At 34.9% G+C, this 19,214-nt stretch overlaps 1 protein-coding gene across 1 annotated transcript; it reads right to left on the bottom strand.

Moving 5' to 3' along the window:
- Positions 1-973: 973 nt before the first annotated feature.
- On the bottom strand, positions 974-13,910 carry LOC145691777 (uncharacterized). Its single transcript, XM_081767088.1, has 2 exons — positions 13,775-13,910; positions 974-2,375 (listed from the first exon to the last, which is right to left on the bottom strand). Exons 1-2 carry the CDS (start codon positions 13,823-13,825, stop codon positions 1,296-1,298), a joined length of 1,131 nt encoding a protein of 376 aa, XP_081623214.1. The 5' UTR covers positions 13,826-13,910; the 3' UTR covers positions 974-1,295.
- Positions 13,911-19,214: the final 5,304 nt, after the last annotated feature.

A 19,214-nucleotide genomic window follows, 5' to 3' on the forward strand; every position in this document is an offset into this window, starting at 1 on the left:
AATGTGTAGACAATACACTTGCGACAATAATGTAAAGATGGTAGCCGTTACTGCAGTACAAAGCGAGGTAAATGTTTAGAAAATATTCCTATAAAATATATTATATTCTTATTACTAATTACGCTCTGATATCATTCTCGAAGGGCTGTTGAAGACCTTCGCGTTGGGTTGACCCTGGTGACCCCCCTAATTATAACAGAGTCATGATTGATACAAACTTACTATGGAAAACAATGAGGTAACATGCATTTAGACCAATTCAGTGAAAATATATATTGTCTTATATGAAATTGTCCTAAGAAAATACAGTTTACGTAAAAAACTGGAACTCAAAAATTGACCCAATTTGTCCCTTCTTACTCCTCCCATATAAGCAACAAGTACTTTTGCAGGGTATTCACGTGTAGTGAACCACTTCATTGCTTCACATATCAATTTTTATTACTGCCCTCAAGGGGGAAAATGGCCCCCAAAAAGCCTGATGCAAAAAACAGAATACAAACTTTACCCTTCCCCTCTCTGCCGTGGTACTCCTATTCATAAAATGCATATCGACGCGACGGTAAGCTTCATCCTTCAGGAACACATTGATACCAAAATAATATTCATAGCTTAACTAGGGCTTAACTATTGAGGTGTAAAGCATTGACGCAGCACTTGCGTTCTTCGGCGTTTAAAGATTAAATGACTTTCTTCAATCAGTTATAAATAATTTTTTTAAAACATTGTGTTTTATTAAATGTTTCAAATCGATTTACAGAGAAAGAACAGTACAAAATAAGGATAAATATACATAACCCTGAAGTAAGTATAATCATAAATTTCATCACTTTTGAAATAAAACATAGTTTAATACTATATATGTTACAAAATTCAACATTCACGTTTGAACACGTTTGAATATTCTGTACTAATGTCGCACATAACATTATTAATAACAATATAACTTATAATTGCAACTTTCATGAGTAATAGAAGGTTTATTGTCCTATAATTTTTGAGGAATGATACATGATATTGTGATAACATCTTTAGAAGTCCTCGGAAGAGAGAAAGGAGAGATATCCGTAAACTAAGTGTACAAATCTACATATAAAATCGTTTATTTCTATCTACCACGGCATTTTCAAGCAATAAGAAAAATTGGAGGTCCTAATATTATATTTTGCGATCTGGAATGAATATTTATCTAAATGAATATTTACGATTAAGATAATTTATTTCTTCACATTCTTCAACACCACCTTGTCAATTAGGTTACTAATTACAGCGATTATATTAACGACCTTCGATTATTATACTATTATTCCGGACAGTCCTATCAAAAGAGATTTAAATCGCTGTGCTGCTGAATGAAGTGAATCAAATTTGCTCACAATGCGTTGATGAAGATTTGATACACCTAGTTCAAATTTGACCAGACTTCTCACTATAGGCAGTATTCGCTTTACAAACTGGTCAGTAGTCTTTTGAACTCGTTCTTTCACAGGCGTCAACAGAAGATTGGCTTCTTCAACTACGGATTCGCTAATGTCGTGAGCTATTGCCTTTATACTCTCAACCGCATCTTGATCAGAAGAGTTGGCTAATTGATGTAAAAACTGACGAACTTCTAAAGATAAATTCTCCGTTTTTATTTGCCAATCTATAATTATTTGTGCGATACCATCTGCAACATGTACTGATGCATTAAATAATGTATGAGGTAAATGGATTATAACTTCAAGATTATGCTTCAAAAAGTGTTTCACTAGCTCATGTGCGGCAACAATCTTATTATCAGCTATTTTTGATCTAAGCGAAGCTAACAAATTATCCAAATCCCTTTCAGCTTTATGAGAGAATGCTGATATTTCTCCGTTAATTAAGTCTAGCTGTTGATGTAAAGTTTCCAAAATTGAGCTGAAGCTTTCAAAAGTGTCTTCCACAAAATCTGCTACGACTGCTGATTTCGAAAAATGAACGCTACGTATCAGTAAAATTAATCTTTGAAACCTAGGACGCATGATATCTAATCCATTTTTAATAACATTCTTAACTCTATTTTTTAAGCGATTAATAGTAGCTTTCGTAACATACACAACACGATGGAGGAAAAATTTGTTGATTGAATGTAATACATCAAGTCGTTTGTATAGTTCCGTATGTCGTGTTCGTGTTCCATTCTTGGATTGTGGTTGTTGGGCTTTATTTCTAATCTCTTGTAATTCTCTCCAAGCTCTCATTATTTCGCCAATATGCTCTTGTAGTAACCCGTTTCTCTTCAGAAGTGGAACATGCTGAGTAAAGTGACTACTTTCAAGAGAATCATTATCCACGCCATCGTAAGAGAATCGATCAGATTCATCCTCGTCATCGTAAGATCCATATGCTCTCTGAAAAAAAAAAAAAAAGAAATTTCTAAATCTCCGCTTCTACATTTCTTTAACCACATATCTATTACTCTAAATACTACTTCCATAAGACATTCACAGAACAGGGGAATTACATATATATTTCGACATATGTCAATTTTTGCCCTTTACAGTAACCATTAAAGAAAATGTTTTAAGATATTTGGACAACCAGACAAAATGGCTAAAATTAAGGTTTAAAACACACATACATATATATCTATATATATTACAAATATAAACTATTCTCCTGTCAGATTGAGGATGTTATTTTGCTCAATATTTCATATAATATTAAACTTAAGCAAGAAAACTGCATGTTGATATACTCCCCTTAATTATATATATATATATATATATATATATATATATATATATATATGGACAAAAACTTATTTGGTTGCTGACACGACCAGAAAGGAATAGTTAATTTGTATACACAAGTAAGTTTTGTTGTTAAATTTATTTATAACGTGTCTTACTGATTCACGACTTTGTAGAATTCATTCGGGATTTCAATTAAAGGAGAACAAAGAAATTCCCGGAACTTTTTCGAAACTTTCATGCTTTCAAGGGAAGAAGCTTAAGCATGGTTCCGTAGATGATACCATATTACTTCTTAAATTAAGTGGATTTATTACATAAACTAATGTTGGCAATGATAATAATGTAAAAAAAATAGCAAAGTGAGATATGTTCTTAAAAAATGTTTCGTTTTGGTAATATTTTGAATTATTACAGGTCTTTTGAGAAAACGGAGTAAATAATTTTGTGATAGAACATATCCAACTCTTGTAAACAATAAATAATTAGAGCATTAAACGACTTTCTACAGTAAACACAAACAACACAACATGCCACGACGACGTAATCGTGCTCCATTCAATCAAATGAGCGAGCTCTAACGAAGTCGTATTGTGGGTCTTCGAGAGGCTAGTTGGTCCTTTCGTCGAATCGGACATCACGTTAGCTGTAATGTAACTGTTGTACAGCGATGTTGAATGCGGGGGATATCAACCCATTCCCATACCCGAAGAAAAAGTTCTGGAGTCCTCGTAGGACGAATGTGCGAGAAGATCGACATATTGCGAAGGCAGTATTGGCAGACTGTACAGCTACCTCTTCCAACATCCGAGCAAGTGTGGCTCCTGAGGTGTCCTCACGCACTATTGGGAAACGAGTCATAGCGATAGGACTTTTAGAATAGACACCAATTGCACGTCTGCTACTAATGCCAACATCGTCGCCGTACATGACTGGCCTGCTGCTAGCAAAGGAGCACCTGGAAAGGGAAATTGTGTTTCGTTGTGTTCAGCGATGAAAGTCGGTTCTGTATGTAGAGGGGTACAAGTGATGGTAGACTGCAAGTGCAACTTCGGCCTAGAGAGCGTCTTCTCCCACAGTGCGTTCGTGAAAGATACAGTGGTCCCACCCGAGGTGCTGTAGTGGAGGAGGCAACGAGCCCTAACTCCCGTTTGGCTTTAGTGTTTGTGCAAGGGACTTTGACAAGCGCATCTTTCGTGTAACATCTGGTGGAACCTCTTCTACCGCCTTTCTTGAGACAGGAGGGACAGGGGACTGTTTCAGTATGATAATGCTCGACCACATACTGCCTGTGAGACAGAATGTGCTCTGCAAGGTGTCACGACTTCCCTAGCAGTACATTCCCCAGACTTGTCTCATATCGAACATGTTTGGAATATCAAGAGTAGAGTATAGTTTTATTTATTACCTATACTGGATCTAACAAGGGAGCATTCTGATTTGGGGGATTCAACTGTAGCACTGGATTCAGCATCACAAGAAACAGAGAAAAAGAGGGTGTTTAGTGGCAGACCGTATACAGGGTGGGAAATAAATGGGGGGCAAAGTACAAAGATAGAACGTAGAAAATGTCTAGAAATGCAATGTTAATTTTGAAACGAGTAGAGCGATCCCTCTATTACAACCACAGTTTGTTGAAACACTTCTTCCAGTTTCAGTTTTGAATTTGCAGAGTCTGGAAGTCTACCGTAGTTTCAAACTATGAAACGAAACTCACTTACTAAAGATCTAGATCGTCCTAGTTTACTTTTGTTTTCTCCTACACTAGTTTTACACCTATTACCAAATGAGCTGTCTGAAACCAGATCGAATTAACTACATTTTTGTGCTGATGGAAATTTACCATTACGGAAACAGTGACAACTTGACACCAACTGCTGCCCAAAAATACATATTATATATAAAAATAATTTGCTTTTGTTCTATCATATTCACAAAAAACTGGAAAACAAGTAATAATAATAATTACACTCAGTCATAGTATTATTGGTTGAACTCTCTGAGATCAGATATAACTAACCATATTTTAGCTGATTTCTGATTTTAAGCATTAAATTATTTGATTTTCGCGTATTTTACACCGAACTGTTTACTACAACAAATTAAGTGTAGAAATTGACACAGCATTCACGTGAAACCCATGCCCCAAGGGCAGTAGCTTGTGTCAAGTGGTCACTGTTTGCATAATGGACAATTTCCCGCAGTACGTAAAAAAATGTTTGTTCGGTCTGATTTCAGAGATCTCAAATGATTAGCTTCTTTCTACAATATTTCGATCATAATTAGTCCACTGTATTCAGTCTGGTTAAACGAGAGATTTAAGGAATAAAGAAATCAAGTTAGAGATCAGGAGTAAGTAAGTAAATCAGTTAGAGATCAGGAGTAAGTAAGTAAATGTCATCATCTAGTAAGAGCAAAGTCTTTCTGGACGATGGTGAAGTAAGTTTTCTATAACAAAGCAGTGCAAATAAACTTTTAGTACAGCTTTTGGATGTTTTAATGAATATATGATCTTCTAATAGAATATTGGGTGAAATTTTAATTGATCTTCTACAGTGAATGGGCGTGACGTCAGAGAATATGTAAACTAGTTTTCTATTCGAGAAATTTGTGTGATTTAAATAGAGTTAGTCATATATTAATCACCATAGGTATTCTGCCATTAGGGGTCGTCCACATATTACGTAACGCGGCAAAGGGGGGAGGAGAGGGTTTGGCCTTGTGTTACGAAGTGGGACAAGGGAGGAGGAGGAGGAGGAGGTTTAGATCTTCGTTACGTAACGCATGTTTTTGCTGTAATTTTTATTTTTATTTTTATATTTATATGAAATCTTTTAAACAAATAATTTTGTTCAGTTCTTTTCTTTTTTATAAATAAATTAGCAGAATACCTGTTCTTTGCAACGGGAGAATACCTTTCATTTGGACATAAAGGGCACCAAAACTATCACCAATCAACTTAGGCGCCCCAAAAACTATGAATTCGACACTAATATCGGTCATTTTCAATCATTATATATATATATATATATATATATATATATATATATATATATATATATATATATATATATATATATATATATCCCCCTCCCCCCAGTTGCGGGACTAAATTATAATTTAAAAGGCATCGAAAGTGTCGCTGTTCATCTCACTAACACCGGTCATTTTCGAGCATTTTTACATACCTCTCCCTACCCTGCCGCAAGTTGCACTTTGAAAGTGAAATTATAGAAAAAAACATCCCAGACTCAAACTTCATCTATGTTGAAAATTTGATCGAGATCCGTCGGGTAGTTCAAAAAGTTATAAAGTTACAAACATAATCACTTTCATTTATATATTTATATAAGGAATTCGGAGATGTACTAGACACCAGCATGATTGGTGACGAATCCTGCGTGTATTACAATACAATAAAATTCTGTTTTGTAGCTGTCGCAGCATTGCATTTACGGTACACCTTTTCTGGAGTTAGTTGTTAGTGATCGTAACCACCGCTTGGAAATGCCCTCGCGTTCCCACTCGTATCGCAATTTCTGAAAATATTATTTAAAACCTTTGATTTGAATTTTTACTCACTCTTTTGTTCTAAGGGATTTCACAAGTGAAACAGAAGAAATTATTTTTCGTGAAATAATATTTTACGTGAGAGAATGATCCACGATTTGCAGACCAAAGATATTAAAAACCTAATTCGTCTGATATTCATCTAGTACTATATATATATTTGGATTTGAATATTTCTGAAGAAATCGAGTTTGTTCGCATTCTCGCACTGATTTAGGACAAGAAAAATTTGAAAAGGGTAAATTGAAGTCCAAACTCCAAAGAAGATGCTCGAAAGCCCGTTCACAAACGATACATCTCTGCAGCCACTTCGAATCTGTGGTCGACAAGGAAGATAACTTTGCATCGTCAACACTGGCGAACTTCAAATGCACGAAGAATCTTGGATCCCTGAAGAAGAGGTTGCTGTCAGTTCTTTATATCCTGTTTCGCAAGCATTTTCCGGCAGTAAAAAGATGGGAGCGATCTCCTTGGGAAAATGACAGTATGCAGTTTTGAAGAATTAGATCTGGTTAATTAAGCAACCTTATGGGGTTAAAATATTCACAGTTTACGATTTTCTAATACTTTGATTTATTGGCAAAAACATTACAAATATATTCAGAATACAAGCATTTTATAATAAAAAGTTCTACCATTAAATTAGTCTCTTCATTGTAATAACACCCAAAATAAGCAAAATTGATAAAAACAAAAAAAAAAAAAAAAAAACACCTCAAAAACTGTTTCGTAACAAAGGGGGGGAGGGCTTCGGCCTTGCACTGCGAAGTGTGGCAAGGGGGAGTGACGGGGTAAAAATTAGTCAAAAATTGCGTTACGCAATATGTGGACGCCCACTTATTGGCAGGTCGCTTGCTCCAACTGAGAATCTTTCATGCTCTACGGTTTTCCGATAACCTCTTTGTCTTCACGTACGATTTTTCTGTTTGATAGTGTAGATTAATTGTAGTCTCCTTCGCTCCTTCCTCTCTTTTCTGCCACTATACCATCTACCACGTCCTTCACGATACAATTCCATCTCAGCCAATGTCCCAACCAATTTTTCTTCCTCTACTTAATAAAATTTTTCTTTTCTCCCCAAACCATTTCTAAAACCATCTCATTCTTTTTCCGCTCGACCCAGCTAATTGTCTATTCTTCTCCACACTCACATTTCGAAAGCTTCCAATCGTTTTTCATCATTTTTGCGTAATGTCCATGTTTCTGACTCATACACTACAATACTCAACACGAAACATTTTATGAGTCTTTTTCTCAACTCAAGGTTCCACAAAATAAACTTTTCTTCCTCCTAAAGAATTCTTTCACCATTCCTGTCCTTGGTTTTATTTCATGTTCACGTATATTAAAGTTAAGGAGAATGGGCTTCATCTTTTGAAGTTAAAGTTTATATCTTCCAAAAGATATAACTTAAACAATGTATCTCTAACTGTGGCCTTTAGTATGTTATGCTTAATAATATCTTTTATAGCAAAAGAAATGAAAGGTATCCATTGAACGATCTTTAAAAACTTGGAGGAGCAGAAGTGAGTTCCTTTGAGTTTATTGATATGAAAGGTAATTTATACGCAACTAATCTATTCTATACGCATATGGTAAACGTGGTTGATGTTGAATAGATTTTGCTGTTCTTCATATTTCTTACAGGTAAGCTGTGGTGCTGGAAATAACAAGAAATGAATTCAAGTTATTTTGTTAGTAAAAACTCATACGAAGTGAAACGTTAACGTAGAATATGTTGATTTCCATCCAGGTTGCTTGTTAGTCACAGTCAGCTTGTGCTGATAAACTTTAAGCCAACTTGTCCGTAAATGATAAAGGGACCATAGAAACTGAACGATAAAACCAGAACAAGTATTTTATTATTCATTACGTTATTGTTTATTGGGTTAGCACCAAGTAAATATATGGGAATCAGATCAAATTTAAAGGCAAGGGCCTGCAGTAGCTCAGTGATTAAGTGTTCACCTTTGATACATGGGGTCTCTAGTTCGATCTCAATTCGCAACAAGTGAGATTTGTGATGGACGAACACCATGTGTGAGGATTTTCTTGGGGTTCTCCCGTTTCCTCCCGCTTTCTTCGTCCCACCATTTCATTCATTCTCATCATCACCGCATTGTTTAACCTACACGATATAGCCCGGAGACGTAAAACTGAAATATTTAATATCATTTTCATTTTTAAAGGAAAGAGCATAACAGAGGGCAAGTATCTATCTATCCAACTAACTAATGCAATGGCCTATGGAACCCAGAGGTTCAATGCCGCGTTCACAAAAGCTCTCCACTAACTTCTGTTCTTAGCCAGCTTCTACTTTGTATTCTTATTTCTGCGATATTTATCTTAATGTTGTCCCCCCATCTGCGCCTAAGTCTTCCTAATGGTCGTGTTCCGATTGAATTTCCAGCTAAAACTTGGAAAGCGTTCCTACTTTCTTCCATTCTGGCTACACGACCTGCCCACCTGAGTCTCCTAGATTTAATGACGCTAACAGTGTTTGGTAGAAGTTTCCGCCATTCACCATTCCCGTTTCTCTTCGGTGCGAATATAAGCCTTAGGATCTTGTTTTCAAACACTTTAAGTCTGCGTTTTTCCCTCAGAGCAAGCGACCATGTTTAGCAACCATACAGCACAACAGGCACGATTATCGTTTTATATATTTTAACCTTCAAATTCCTCGATAGAATTCGGGGCGACAAAACGTTTTGAACTGAATAATAACAGGGATTCCCTGCTTTTAGTCGACATTTAATTTCTTTGTGAATATTCGATTTCAGACCATACGAGCTTTTAGTAAACAAGACCAAATTTCCGAACTCTATCTTCCATTTTTCTCGTTCCCTCCCACTATCGCTGTTTTTAAGACGATTCCCATTTGCAATTAAGTTCACTTGTATTTTCTATCCTATCCTCGTATAAAACGAACAACTTCTTAATGTTGAACTAAGTAGAATTTCAGTCTATTGTATTCAGTAGCAAATCTTTAATTGAAATAAGTATATTTTGTTTATCAATGTGAAACTATGATAGCTTTTCAAGGAATGCAAATCTAATTTCATTGCTGAATGTAATTTTCATATGTGATGTATGTGATTTTTTTACTTTTCGTAGAAATGCAATGTTTCACTTTTTATTTTTTAAAGGAGTAAATATTGAAAATTCTGTTGTGTACATTAATACCTTGTACCTGCACAATTAGAAGCAAGAGTATGTTAGTTAATCTTACATGTTTTGTGGATATTTTCGGACTTAATTTATTAGTTTTAAATTTGAACTCGTTAAAGGTAGTCTCATTCCCTTTATTCCAAAGAAAACAATTCAAACTGTTGAATGAGTTTTGATGAAGTTGATAGAACATGAAGGACTAATTACACTAGCCAACAGTGAAAATGTAACTGGAATGAAATAGATGTTTGTTAACTATATCGACCACGCTGATAATGGAAACGACAATGAAAAACTGGAATTAGCTCTCGTTTCCAAGTTAAAGGGGGATGCATTTATTATATTTATTATATTTTATTAGCATTCATTGTCAATTCCCTCCCATATAGGCTTCAAATCCCGCTGATTGTAGACAAAGTGATTAAGTTTCCTGCAGGCAACAATAGTTGTGTGTGTTTTGTCTCTATTTTTAGCCCGGGCTCGTAGCAACAATGGGGAGGGAAAGGAGAAGGGAAGGGAGGAGTGAAGCATGTTTCATTTAAGCGTAGTTTCTGCCTGTTACAAGCTGTGTTGTGTTCTTATGCTGGAAGAACGTGTTATTGAAGTGTAGTTAGTGCGTGTGGTCATTGTAATTCCTGTGATTCAATATGCCTCGCAAATGCGTAAACAGTGCTGACTATTTTTGTTACATTTGCGGACAGGCTACATTGAAATCACAAAGGAGGCCAATAATGCCATATATTAGGAAGGCGTACAGACTGTACTTTGGATGTGAAATCGGGGACCAGGACAAGCCATGTGCTCCTCATGTACTATGTTGCATATCTTGTGTCTCGAGTCTTCCTTCGCGGTTAAACCGTAAAAGAGCTTCCATGGGCTTTGCTATACCCATGATCTGGCGAGAACCATCAAACCATGTGGATGATTGTTACTTTTGTATGACAACTCCGCTAACACATGGTATTTCCAAGAAGAAAAGTCTTCCTTGATCAGGGCCGGATCCACGATTGTCTGAGGGGAGGTGCACTGATAATTGCAAAATAACCAATCACACTGAAACTCTTCAAAGTGATATGTGGCAATATTCTTTACCCCTGACAACACTGATGCATAGAACGGAGAAAAGTATTTCAAAGAGGGTCGCAAGTGGAATGCAGGAAAAAATGTTCTTCTCCCCTCCTGGTTTCTGTTTTTTCTCTACTTGACAAATGTTATATTGCTTTGCTTGGTGAATCCTTTTCCTTCAACATTCAGAAAATCGACTTAAACTATTGCTTTTGCAAAGTTCTGCTTTCTTTTAAGCCCCAAACGGAAACATTATGACAGAAATTTTCGGAAAGGGTTGCTATTTTCACTCCTAGCTTCTCATTTTAGATAGTGTATATTTACAACGAAGGGTGTGGACGTACACCCCCCTAAATCCGACCCTGTCCTTGATATATCCTAACATACCGTCGGCCATACGACCAGTGCCTCACGGAGATGGACTGCCTGTTCCTGTTCCACCTGATTGTGATAGTGACGAGAGCGGTAGTGAAACTAGTGCTGCACCATCACCTTCAAAACCCAGTTCTTCGAAAGATCCTGATTTTGTGTGTAACGATGAGTGTACAGAGAATCACAAAATAACACAGTGTGAACTTAATGACCTAGTGAGAGATCTGGAATTCCCAAAGATAAAGCTGAACTGTTGGCGTCAAGACTACAACAGTGAAACTGCCTTGATAAGACGGTAAATGTGACTGCATTCCGTAACCGCCATATGCCATTCCTTCCGTTTTTCGAAAGTGAAAAGAACTTGGTATTTTGTAGTGATGTAGAGGGACTATGGAAGCTATGGGCATGACTATAAAAGTGAGGAATGGAGGTTGTTCATCGACTCCTCCAAAATAAGTCCTCCTGCATGCAAATGAGTCCTCCTGCATAATGGCAACGTGCTACCATCGTTTCCGATTGGGTATGCACCTTACATGAAAGAAACATATGATAACATGAAACAATTGTTATTGCGATTGAACTATGACAAGTTTAAATGACATTTCCGGGGATCTGAAAGTCATAGGCATATTACTTTGGCTACAACAGGGCTACTCTAAATACTGGTACTTCCTGTGCCTCTGGGAGAGCCGCACCAAACCCCTTCATTATAAAAAGAAAGATTGGTCAATCATTTGAACCAGGACCTTACAATGTTATGCACGAAGTACTTATCGAATCCAAGAACATAATTCTCCCTGCTCTTCATGTAAAACTGGGCCTAATGAAAAACTTTGTTAAGGCCATAGTCAAAACTGGGGAAGTATTTCTCTATTTGCGCGAGATATTTCCACGTCTTAGTGAGGTGAAAATAAAAGAGGGGATTTTTGTGGATCCCCAGATACGTAAACTGTACAAAGATGAGCATTTCTACACCGTCCTGACAGGTGATGAAAAGTTAGCTTGGGATGCCTTTGTTCAAGTATCAACAAACTTTTTAGAAAATAAGAGGACAGAAAACTATAAGGATCTTGTGGCAAATCTTCTGCACTGCTACGATAAACGGGGGTCTAACATGTCCTTAAAGTTACATTTCTTAGATTCCCACTTGGACTTCTTTCCTGACAACTGTGGTGCTGTAAGCGACGAGCACGGATAACGCTTCCACCAACAAATTTCAGATATGGAAATGAGATACCAGGGAAAGTGGAATGCATCAATGTTGGCCGATTATTGTTGGACACTAATAAGGGAATCACCAGCAGAAAACTACAAACGCCAGGCAAAGCGGTTGCGTCTTCAGTGGCCTTCCTCCAACAGATAACAACAAGATAAATACACGGATAAGCTTATATGGGCAATAACGTAAAATTATCATAACTTCAAAACGAGAGCTAATCTGGCATTTTCATTAACATTTTCGTTATCAGCACACCCGAAAACATAAAGATTAGCTGCTCTCATACCAGTTACAGGAAAAAAAAATAAAATTTTGTTGGCTAGTGAGGCCAGTACACATATCTGCCTTTCTTTGATGAATAATAAATTTTCAAAATTATTATACCGGTACTTAATCTTCATCGAAACAAAGTTACGAAATTTATGTGATTCCTGATATGATAGCTTAGACAGAAAGCGTATTGAGACAAAAAAAAAAAAAAAATGTAATGAGACATTGAGCGTGTTGAGGCAAAGTGCGTATAGTACTTTTAATGTAAGAGTTGTCAGAGATAAATGTGTACAAAATACTTTAAAATGTTGGGTCAGTTTTGAAGTTGAAAAATTTAATCGTTTTGGAAAATATTTACTTATTACAGAACCTTGTTATTCGATCTGTGCATTTATTGTAGTGAATCATAGTATGAACTCTGTAAAAGTGTGATATAAACTCAGGTTTTAATGAAAGAATAAATGAGTTTAGAAAGTTATACATATGATTGGTGATTTCATAGTAATGATTTACTGTAATGTAAGGTATCTGCCTACCCATATCACTTTCTTAATATTAGTACATTAAGAATTTCATATACTTTGAATGTAGTCAATCAAACCTATAATTGATAAATAACCTTATTTTATATTTTTATATTGATTAAGTTGATAGACTGATATTTTTAAAATCTAGTTTGACTAACTCTTGTACAGTCACAAAAGAATGTATTCTTCAGTTGACAAAATTTCTTTTCCTAATAACTCAACAAAAAATAACCCAATAAATACCGATTTTGGCAAGTTATCCAGTTATAACAATTCTAAGGATATCAAGAAAAAGATCCAAATTAATTCATTTGTTCCCGTGTTATTGACAAAAGAAAATTTATTAACTGTCAAATACTTTCTTTCCTGTGTGTACAGCCAATTTCTTCAAAATCAATTTAATCGATTTTGAAAGTGTAGATCAGGACCTTACTCAGCCAAAGTTGTCATATAATTTCAACTCAAGTAGCTTAATACTTCTTCTCATGTGTAAGATGTTAACTGCTAGGTAAGTTTGCGGTATGGTAACACTGTTTTGTTTACTACAAGATACATGAACTCAGAAACCTTCCACCTAATCACATACTGGAATATCTGAGAAACCTATTTACACAAACTATCTGTGGTCTATCCCTACAACAAACTATGTGCATAATGTTTTGTAGTCTCTCTCACAACGAACACAATAACCATATTATTAAGAATAGTAAATTGTTGTATGTTGAACGAAAAAAATCCATGAAGGAGTTTTTGCAATGACACATGTTTGAAAACTAACTTACATTCGATTTTTTTATACAATTGATCTACGGTTTGTTTTTTCTAAGTTAAAAATAAAGTTGAAATTAAAAGAATTAATCACTTACATCTGATAAACATAAAATAATTAAAACAATAACAAAGAAAACACTTCTCATCTTTTTCTTTATCCTCCTACTATCCTTGTGAGATGTAAACTACTGACGGAAATATTGTAACGGATTTTAAGTGAACGAGAAAGACATCCTCAAGTTCATACACTAGTTGAATAGATTCCCTCAAAAATCATTGTTCTTTATTCACGTCATTTAAGTGGAACTTTCCAAATTAGCGATCAACAAACATTTTTTAAAAACTTTCCAATTTTGTTTGACAAGAAAGAACATTAGTTACATCAGCAAATACGATCATATGGAGATTCAAATATAATTAATTGTTGATTTGAATTCTCATACATGGATAATTTTGCTTTGACACATATGATGTACTTGATTTGTAAACACTTAACAGGTCTGAAACAAAATATCACTAAACCATATTTGAATACCAATAGTTTAGATATATATACTTTAAAATTTTGTATGAGACTTTAAGGTTATTGTAATAAACACAATTACTAATCTCCGGAACTAGAACATTATAAATACTTCCTAAAGTTATTGCTGCTATTAAATGGCACCTCCGAAAATTACATGAATCTTTCCGTGATTTGGTTCATATTGTTACACACGCATGAATGAACACGTTACAAAACTGTCATGTACAGAAATCATCTTTGGAAAACAAACTGAAAACAATTTCAAACTATGGCGGTACTTATGCATTTGGTTAAATGCGTTACTTCTTATATTTGCATTGTAACTATCCTCAAATATAAATTGCACTATGCTTCTGTAGTTAAACCGTAGCATAAGCAAAGAAAGTAGTATGTACGTGACAACTAAACCTCTAGATGCACGAAAGAATCCCAGTATTTAACGCCCTATTTTCAATTAAAGATATTCTACTTACGCTAATTAATTTCGAAAAAGCTTTTGCTAAAACAGTAATTCGGTTTAAGTTCAGGATATGGATAATAATCATATATGCTGTTATATCGTTGTTTTAATCTCGTAAACAAATAAAATCAGTTTTATTGATTTGCGAAATAATTTGCCAATATGGAGGAAGAAAATGCCATATCAAATCGATTATAATAGACAATCAAATGGGAAAATCAGGAAGTTATCTCACAAAGGACAATTTGTAATAGCTAAGGAAATTCAGACAGTAGTTTGATCTTATATAAGTACAGTGGATTCACGTGTTACGTACATAATCAGTTCCGTATTGTTGTTCGTAAACAAACGCTCCTATCCCGAAATATTGTTTCCAAACCAAGAGATTCGTAACCCGAGGATCCACTGGTTATTATTATTACTTAATATCTAAATAGTATAAAATAATAAAAAACCTGATGGGCTGATTGACCAACATCTAGGTCAAATTGTTTAAGCTAGAAACTTAAAAAAATGGACAATAGGGGAACAGTTGCACTTACAGACAGTAGTGATTTATTCTCACAATTTGTACAGAAACTTTATCCCGTTAGATAATTATGTTGCTTTTGCACATAGTTAGAAACCTAAAATATTGATGTTGTTATGGCTGACAAGCTTATCCTTTTCTTAAAAAAAAAATAAAAAAAATGGCAGCTTGAAATCGGCAATGTTGTGGGAATATTCTTTAAAATGTTTCCAGAAACATTACTTCTTTAATATTATGTGGTGTTTATCACAATCAAGGACAAAAATGTTACATTGTATTCAAACTCATATAAATGTAACATTTGAAAAACTCATATATTTTAAAGCTCTTTGACTTGGAGAATTTAGATGGTTTTAAAGAACTGCAAATGTTTTAAAAATATTTTGGCTTATGTAACTTTCATGGGTAACTGTGATAATAGGGGACACAATTTTAAACATATTTAGAAGCTAGATATGAAAGACCGCCTTAAAATAGCCTCTGGGCTATTGGAGAATGCAGCATGTTGAGTGTCTAATTTTACTTAGTTTTGTTTTCTGTAACGTATGAATATTTGCCTTAAAACTAAAACATGTAAATAATTAGTTCACCAAAGTTTTATAAAACTTAACTGTTCTAAGTCGGCAACAAAAGTTGCATATATTTAACATGTTTTGCTAATTTAAAAATCCATACTGTAGGCTCTTCATCTAGCTTCCTTTTGTCAACCGAACTAATTATGCTCAGCATTTAAAAAAAGGGACCTATTGGCCTCTGACATACCTTTCAAAAGCAAATATGAGATTCAACAAGTTAGTACCATTACTAGACTGTACTTCAGTCCAAATTGTGTCACAGACACAAGCACGATACAAAAAATCAAACATCTTACATACCGTACCCTACTAAATTTAAAATTAACACGCGACTTAATGACAACCAACAAAAGCAAATACGAAATATTTTACTTAGATATGTATCTACTTTCAAATAGAGTAAACAAGAGTTTTTCAAAAATCACCAATTTTTGAGCTACATTTGACCTCATTTCATTCCACTCTACTTCAGGTTGGTATTACTTACTAAATTCCAACGTCGTAGACCCAAGGTTAAACAAAAGATTTTTAAAACTACTTGACCAAGGGATACTGATACCTACCAAAGCTCTTACAGAATTGCAGTTGCCATGTTAAAACTAAATTTTATAAATGGTACGCTTAGTTTTAACCAAAGACATAAGGGACCCTTAAGGCCATAAGGCAAACCGTATCTACATTGTGTTTCAAAACAACACCTACAATGCTTGAGAGGTGATTCCTGACATCAAGACAAGGCAAAAAGTATAGACCGACCTGGGGGCACAAATGCTTCCTTTCGAAGTAATAGGCTGCCGAAATCGTGGAAAAATGAACTTGACAACTATGGGACCTACCATAGTCGGGTCAAGACTTCACTTAGGAACTAATATGTGCTCTATCCAAAAATACGTTTCAGAATTCTAATGTACTCACGCAATAACTTTTATAGAGGGATTTTGGCTCGGGACATTTAATTTGAAGTACTCACCTGCTACCTCTATAAAAATTGTTGCAAAGTACCGCACGACTCTGAAACTTGGATATTTAGATAGGGCGCATACTAATTCCTATGTGAACTCTTGTCCCGACTACGGTAGGTCCCATAGTTTTGGAGCTATGGGCATTTAAAGTTCATATTTTCATGCTTTGTGCAGCCTATAACTCGGAAATGAAGCATTTGTGCACCCAGGTTGGTCTATACTTTTTGTCTTATCTTGGTGTCGGGAATCACCTCCTCAATATTCTCGGTGTTGTTTTGAAACACCCTGTATACGTATTCGTGCATCAAACTCAAAACAGTGTTCCTACTATTATCAATACATTTTATTTTGTGAATATACGGTTTATTTTACAATGAATTGTACAATCATACGGAAAACAGTAGTAGTTTTTCAAGTTTAGGTTCTCGAACAACACAATTCAAGTTAACCAGTCGCAACCTTTTCTTTAGCAGATCAAAATGGGAAGGGATACGATCACTTCGTCATCGCTCCCAGCAGAAGAAACTGTTTAGAGCAATACACAAGCTGAGTCTAAGGCTAATCAACGTGTGAAAGTTCGGCAGATGAAAGGGACTGCGAAACATAGCGTTTAGAAGAGGAAGTGAAAGTATTCAAAAATTCTTTGGGGATAAAAATAGGAACAGTTTATATAGTAATCAAATTAAAATTTTGTTTTTATACTGGGAAAACAATAATTGTGAGTATTTGTTGAAATGATGTAGAGATCTCATCGTTATAGTTTTTTTCCTACAGTGTTATTTTTTTTATGATATTGTCATAATTTTTTGCAAATCTCCTTCAGTAATGATATTTATTCAATCTTCCCTATTTTCCTATTTATTTTAATTACTTAGTCATGTTTTGATTTGGCAAACTTATATTTGAGCGATGTGATACTAATGATCAATTTTGTTAACTATTAAATAAATATATTTAGGAAACTCCTTCTGAGCGGATTATATTTATAGTCTTGTATATATTTACATTTCCATGTGTTGCCATAGAAATAGGTGTGTGTAAACCTCTGATTTGAGGAACACCTAGGGTTGAGATTAGTTAGCTGATACTGATTTAAAATGGAAGCTACTTGTGTATAAGTTCCATTCTGGAATACATTTAGCAATTTTGCTAATTTCATGAGAAGTAAAGTACGGCAACTGAAGTATAATTAATAAAGCTTAAAAAGAAGTGTTGAACTGCCTTGTTGTTTAATTAATCTTAAGCATTATCATAAACTGAGCCCTTATTTTGGCTTAGAGGATTCTTCAAAATTAAGTAAGAAGTAAATATAACTTTTTGGCGTTTCAACATTATAGTTCAAATTACTTTTACTTGCAAAAAAAAAAAAAAAAGTTGAAATTTCGAAAGCATGGCAAAGGCAAATAACATGATTTGTGGCTAGTTTTTTTTTTTTTTTTTTTTAGTCCCTCTTTCCATAGAGTAAAAGGACTGAATTCCGAACACTACAAAATAATTTACTACTTAAATAAACTATTAATATTTTCTCAAAATGAAATCGTCTTGGTGAACAAAAGTATAATTTTGGTTTTTAATTCAATGACTTTAAATTCATAATAGAGACAAAATTCTTCAATCTAGTTTTGTTTTGTAGAATATTACTCATTATCGCACAGATAATCACAGTAAATTAATATCAATGGAACAAGTACAGTTTGATGGATGCTTTAATTTTATTTAAAACAATTCTTTGCTGAAATTTATAAAATTAATTATCAAAATATTTAAATCTAATAACATTATTTTAATTCTGGTATAGATGCATGCTCAGTGGCGCAGAAATAATTGACTGAATTGATTGAATAATTATGTTTTGATAATATTTGTGTTTAATTATGAGTAGTGAAATGTGAATTATGGAATATGAATACTAACTAACTAACTAACTCTATGGCCTATGGAACCCGGAAGTTCAATGCCGCGTTCACAAAAGCTCTCCACTGACTTCTATTCTTAGCCAGCTTCTACTTTGTATTCCTATTTCTGCGAGATCCATCTTATTATTGTCCTCTCATCTGCGTCTAGGTCTTCCTAATGGTCGTTTTCCGATTGGTCTTCCAGTTAAGACTCTGAAAGCGTTTCTACTTTCTTCCATTCTAGCTACATGACCCGCCCACCTAAGCCTCCTAGACTTGACGACCCTAACAATGCTGGGTAAACCATATAAATTATGTAGTTCCTTGTTATGAAGTTTCCGCCATTCCCCATTCCCGATCCTCTTGGGTCCGAATATTCGTCTCAGGATCTTGTTCTCAAATACTTTCGCATCTGGTACCAAAAAGTGCACCAGATGTAATAGCAGAGTGTACAACGTTATTTTTCTAGTTCTCACACCTGGGACGATGTCCCAGCAGTAGTGAGACATGTTGGCGTTTGTCCATTAGCTACATGTTGATATCAACACACACATTGGCCACATTTCAATATCGATCATGCGATCCCAC

This window comes from Thermobia domestica, chromosome 8 (genome assembly GCF_964235325.1).
Source record: "Thermobia domestica chromosome 8, izTheDome1.hap1.1, whole genome shotgun sequence".
NCBI lineage: Eukaryota > Metazoa > Arthropoda > Insecta > Zygentoma > Lepismatidae > Thermobia > Thermobia domestica.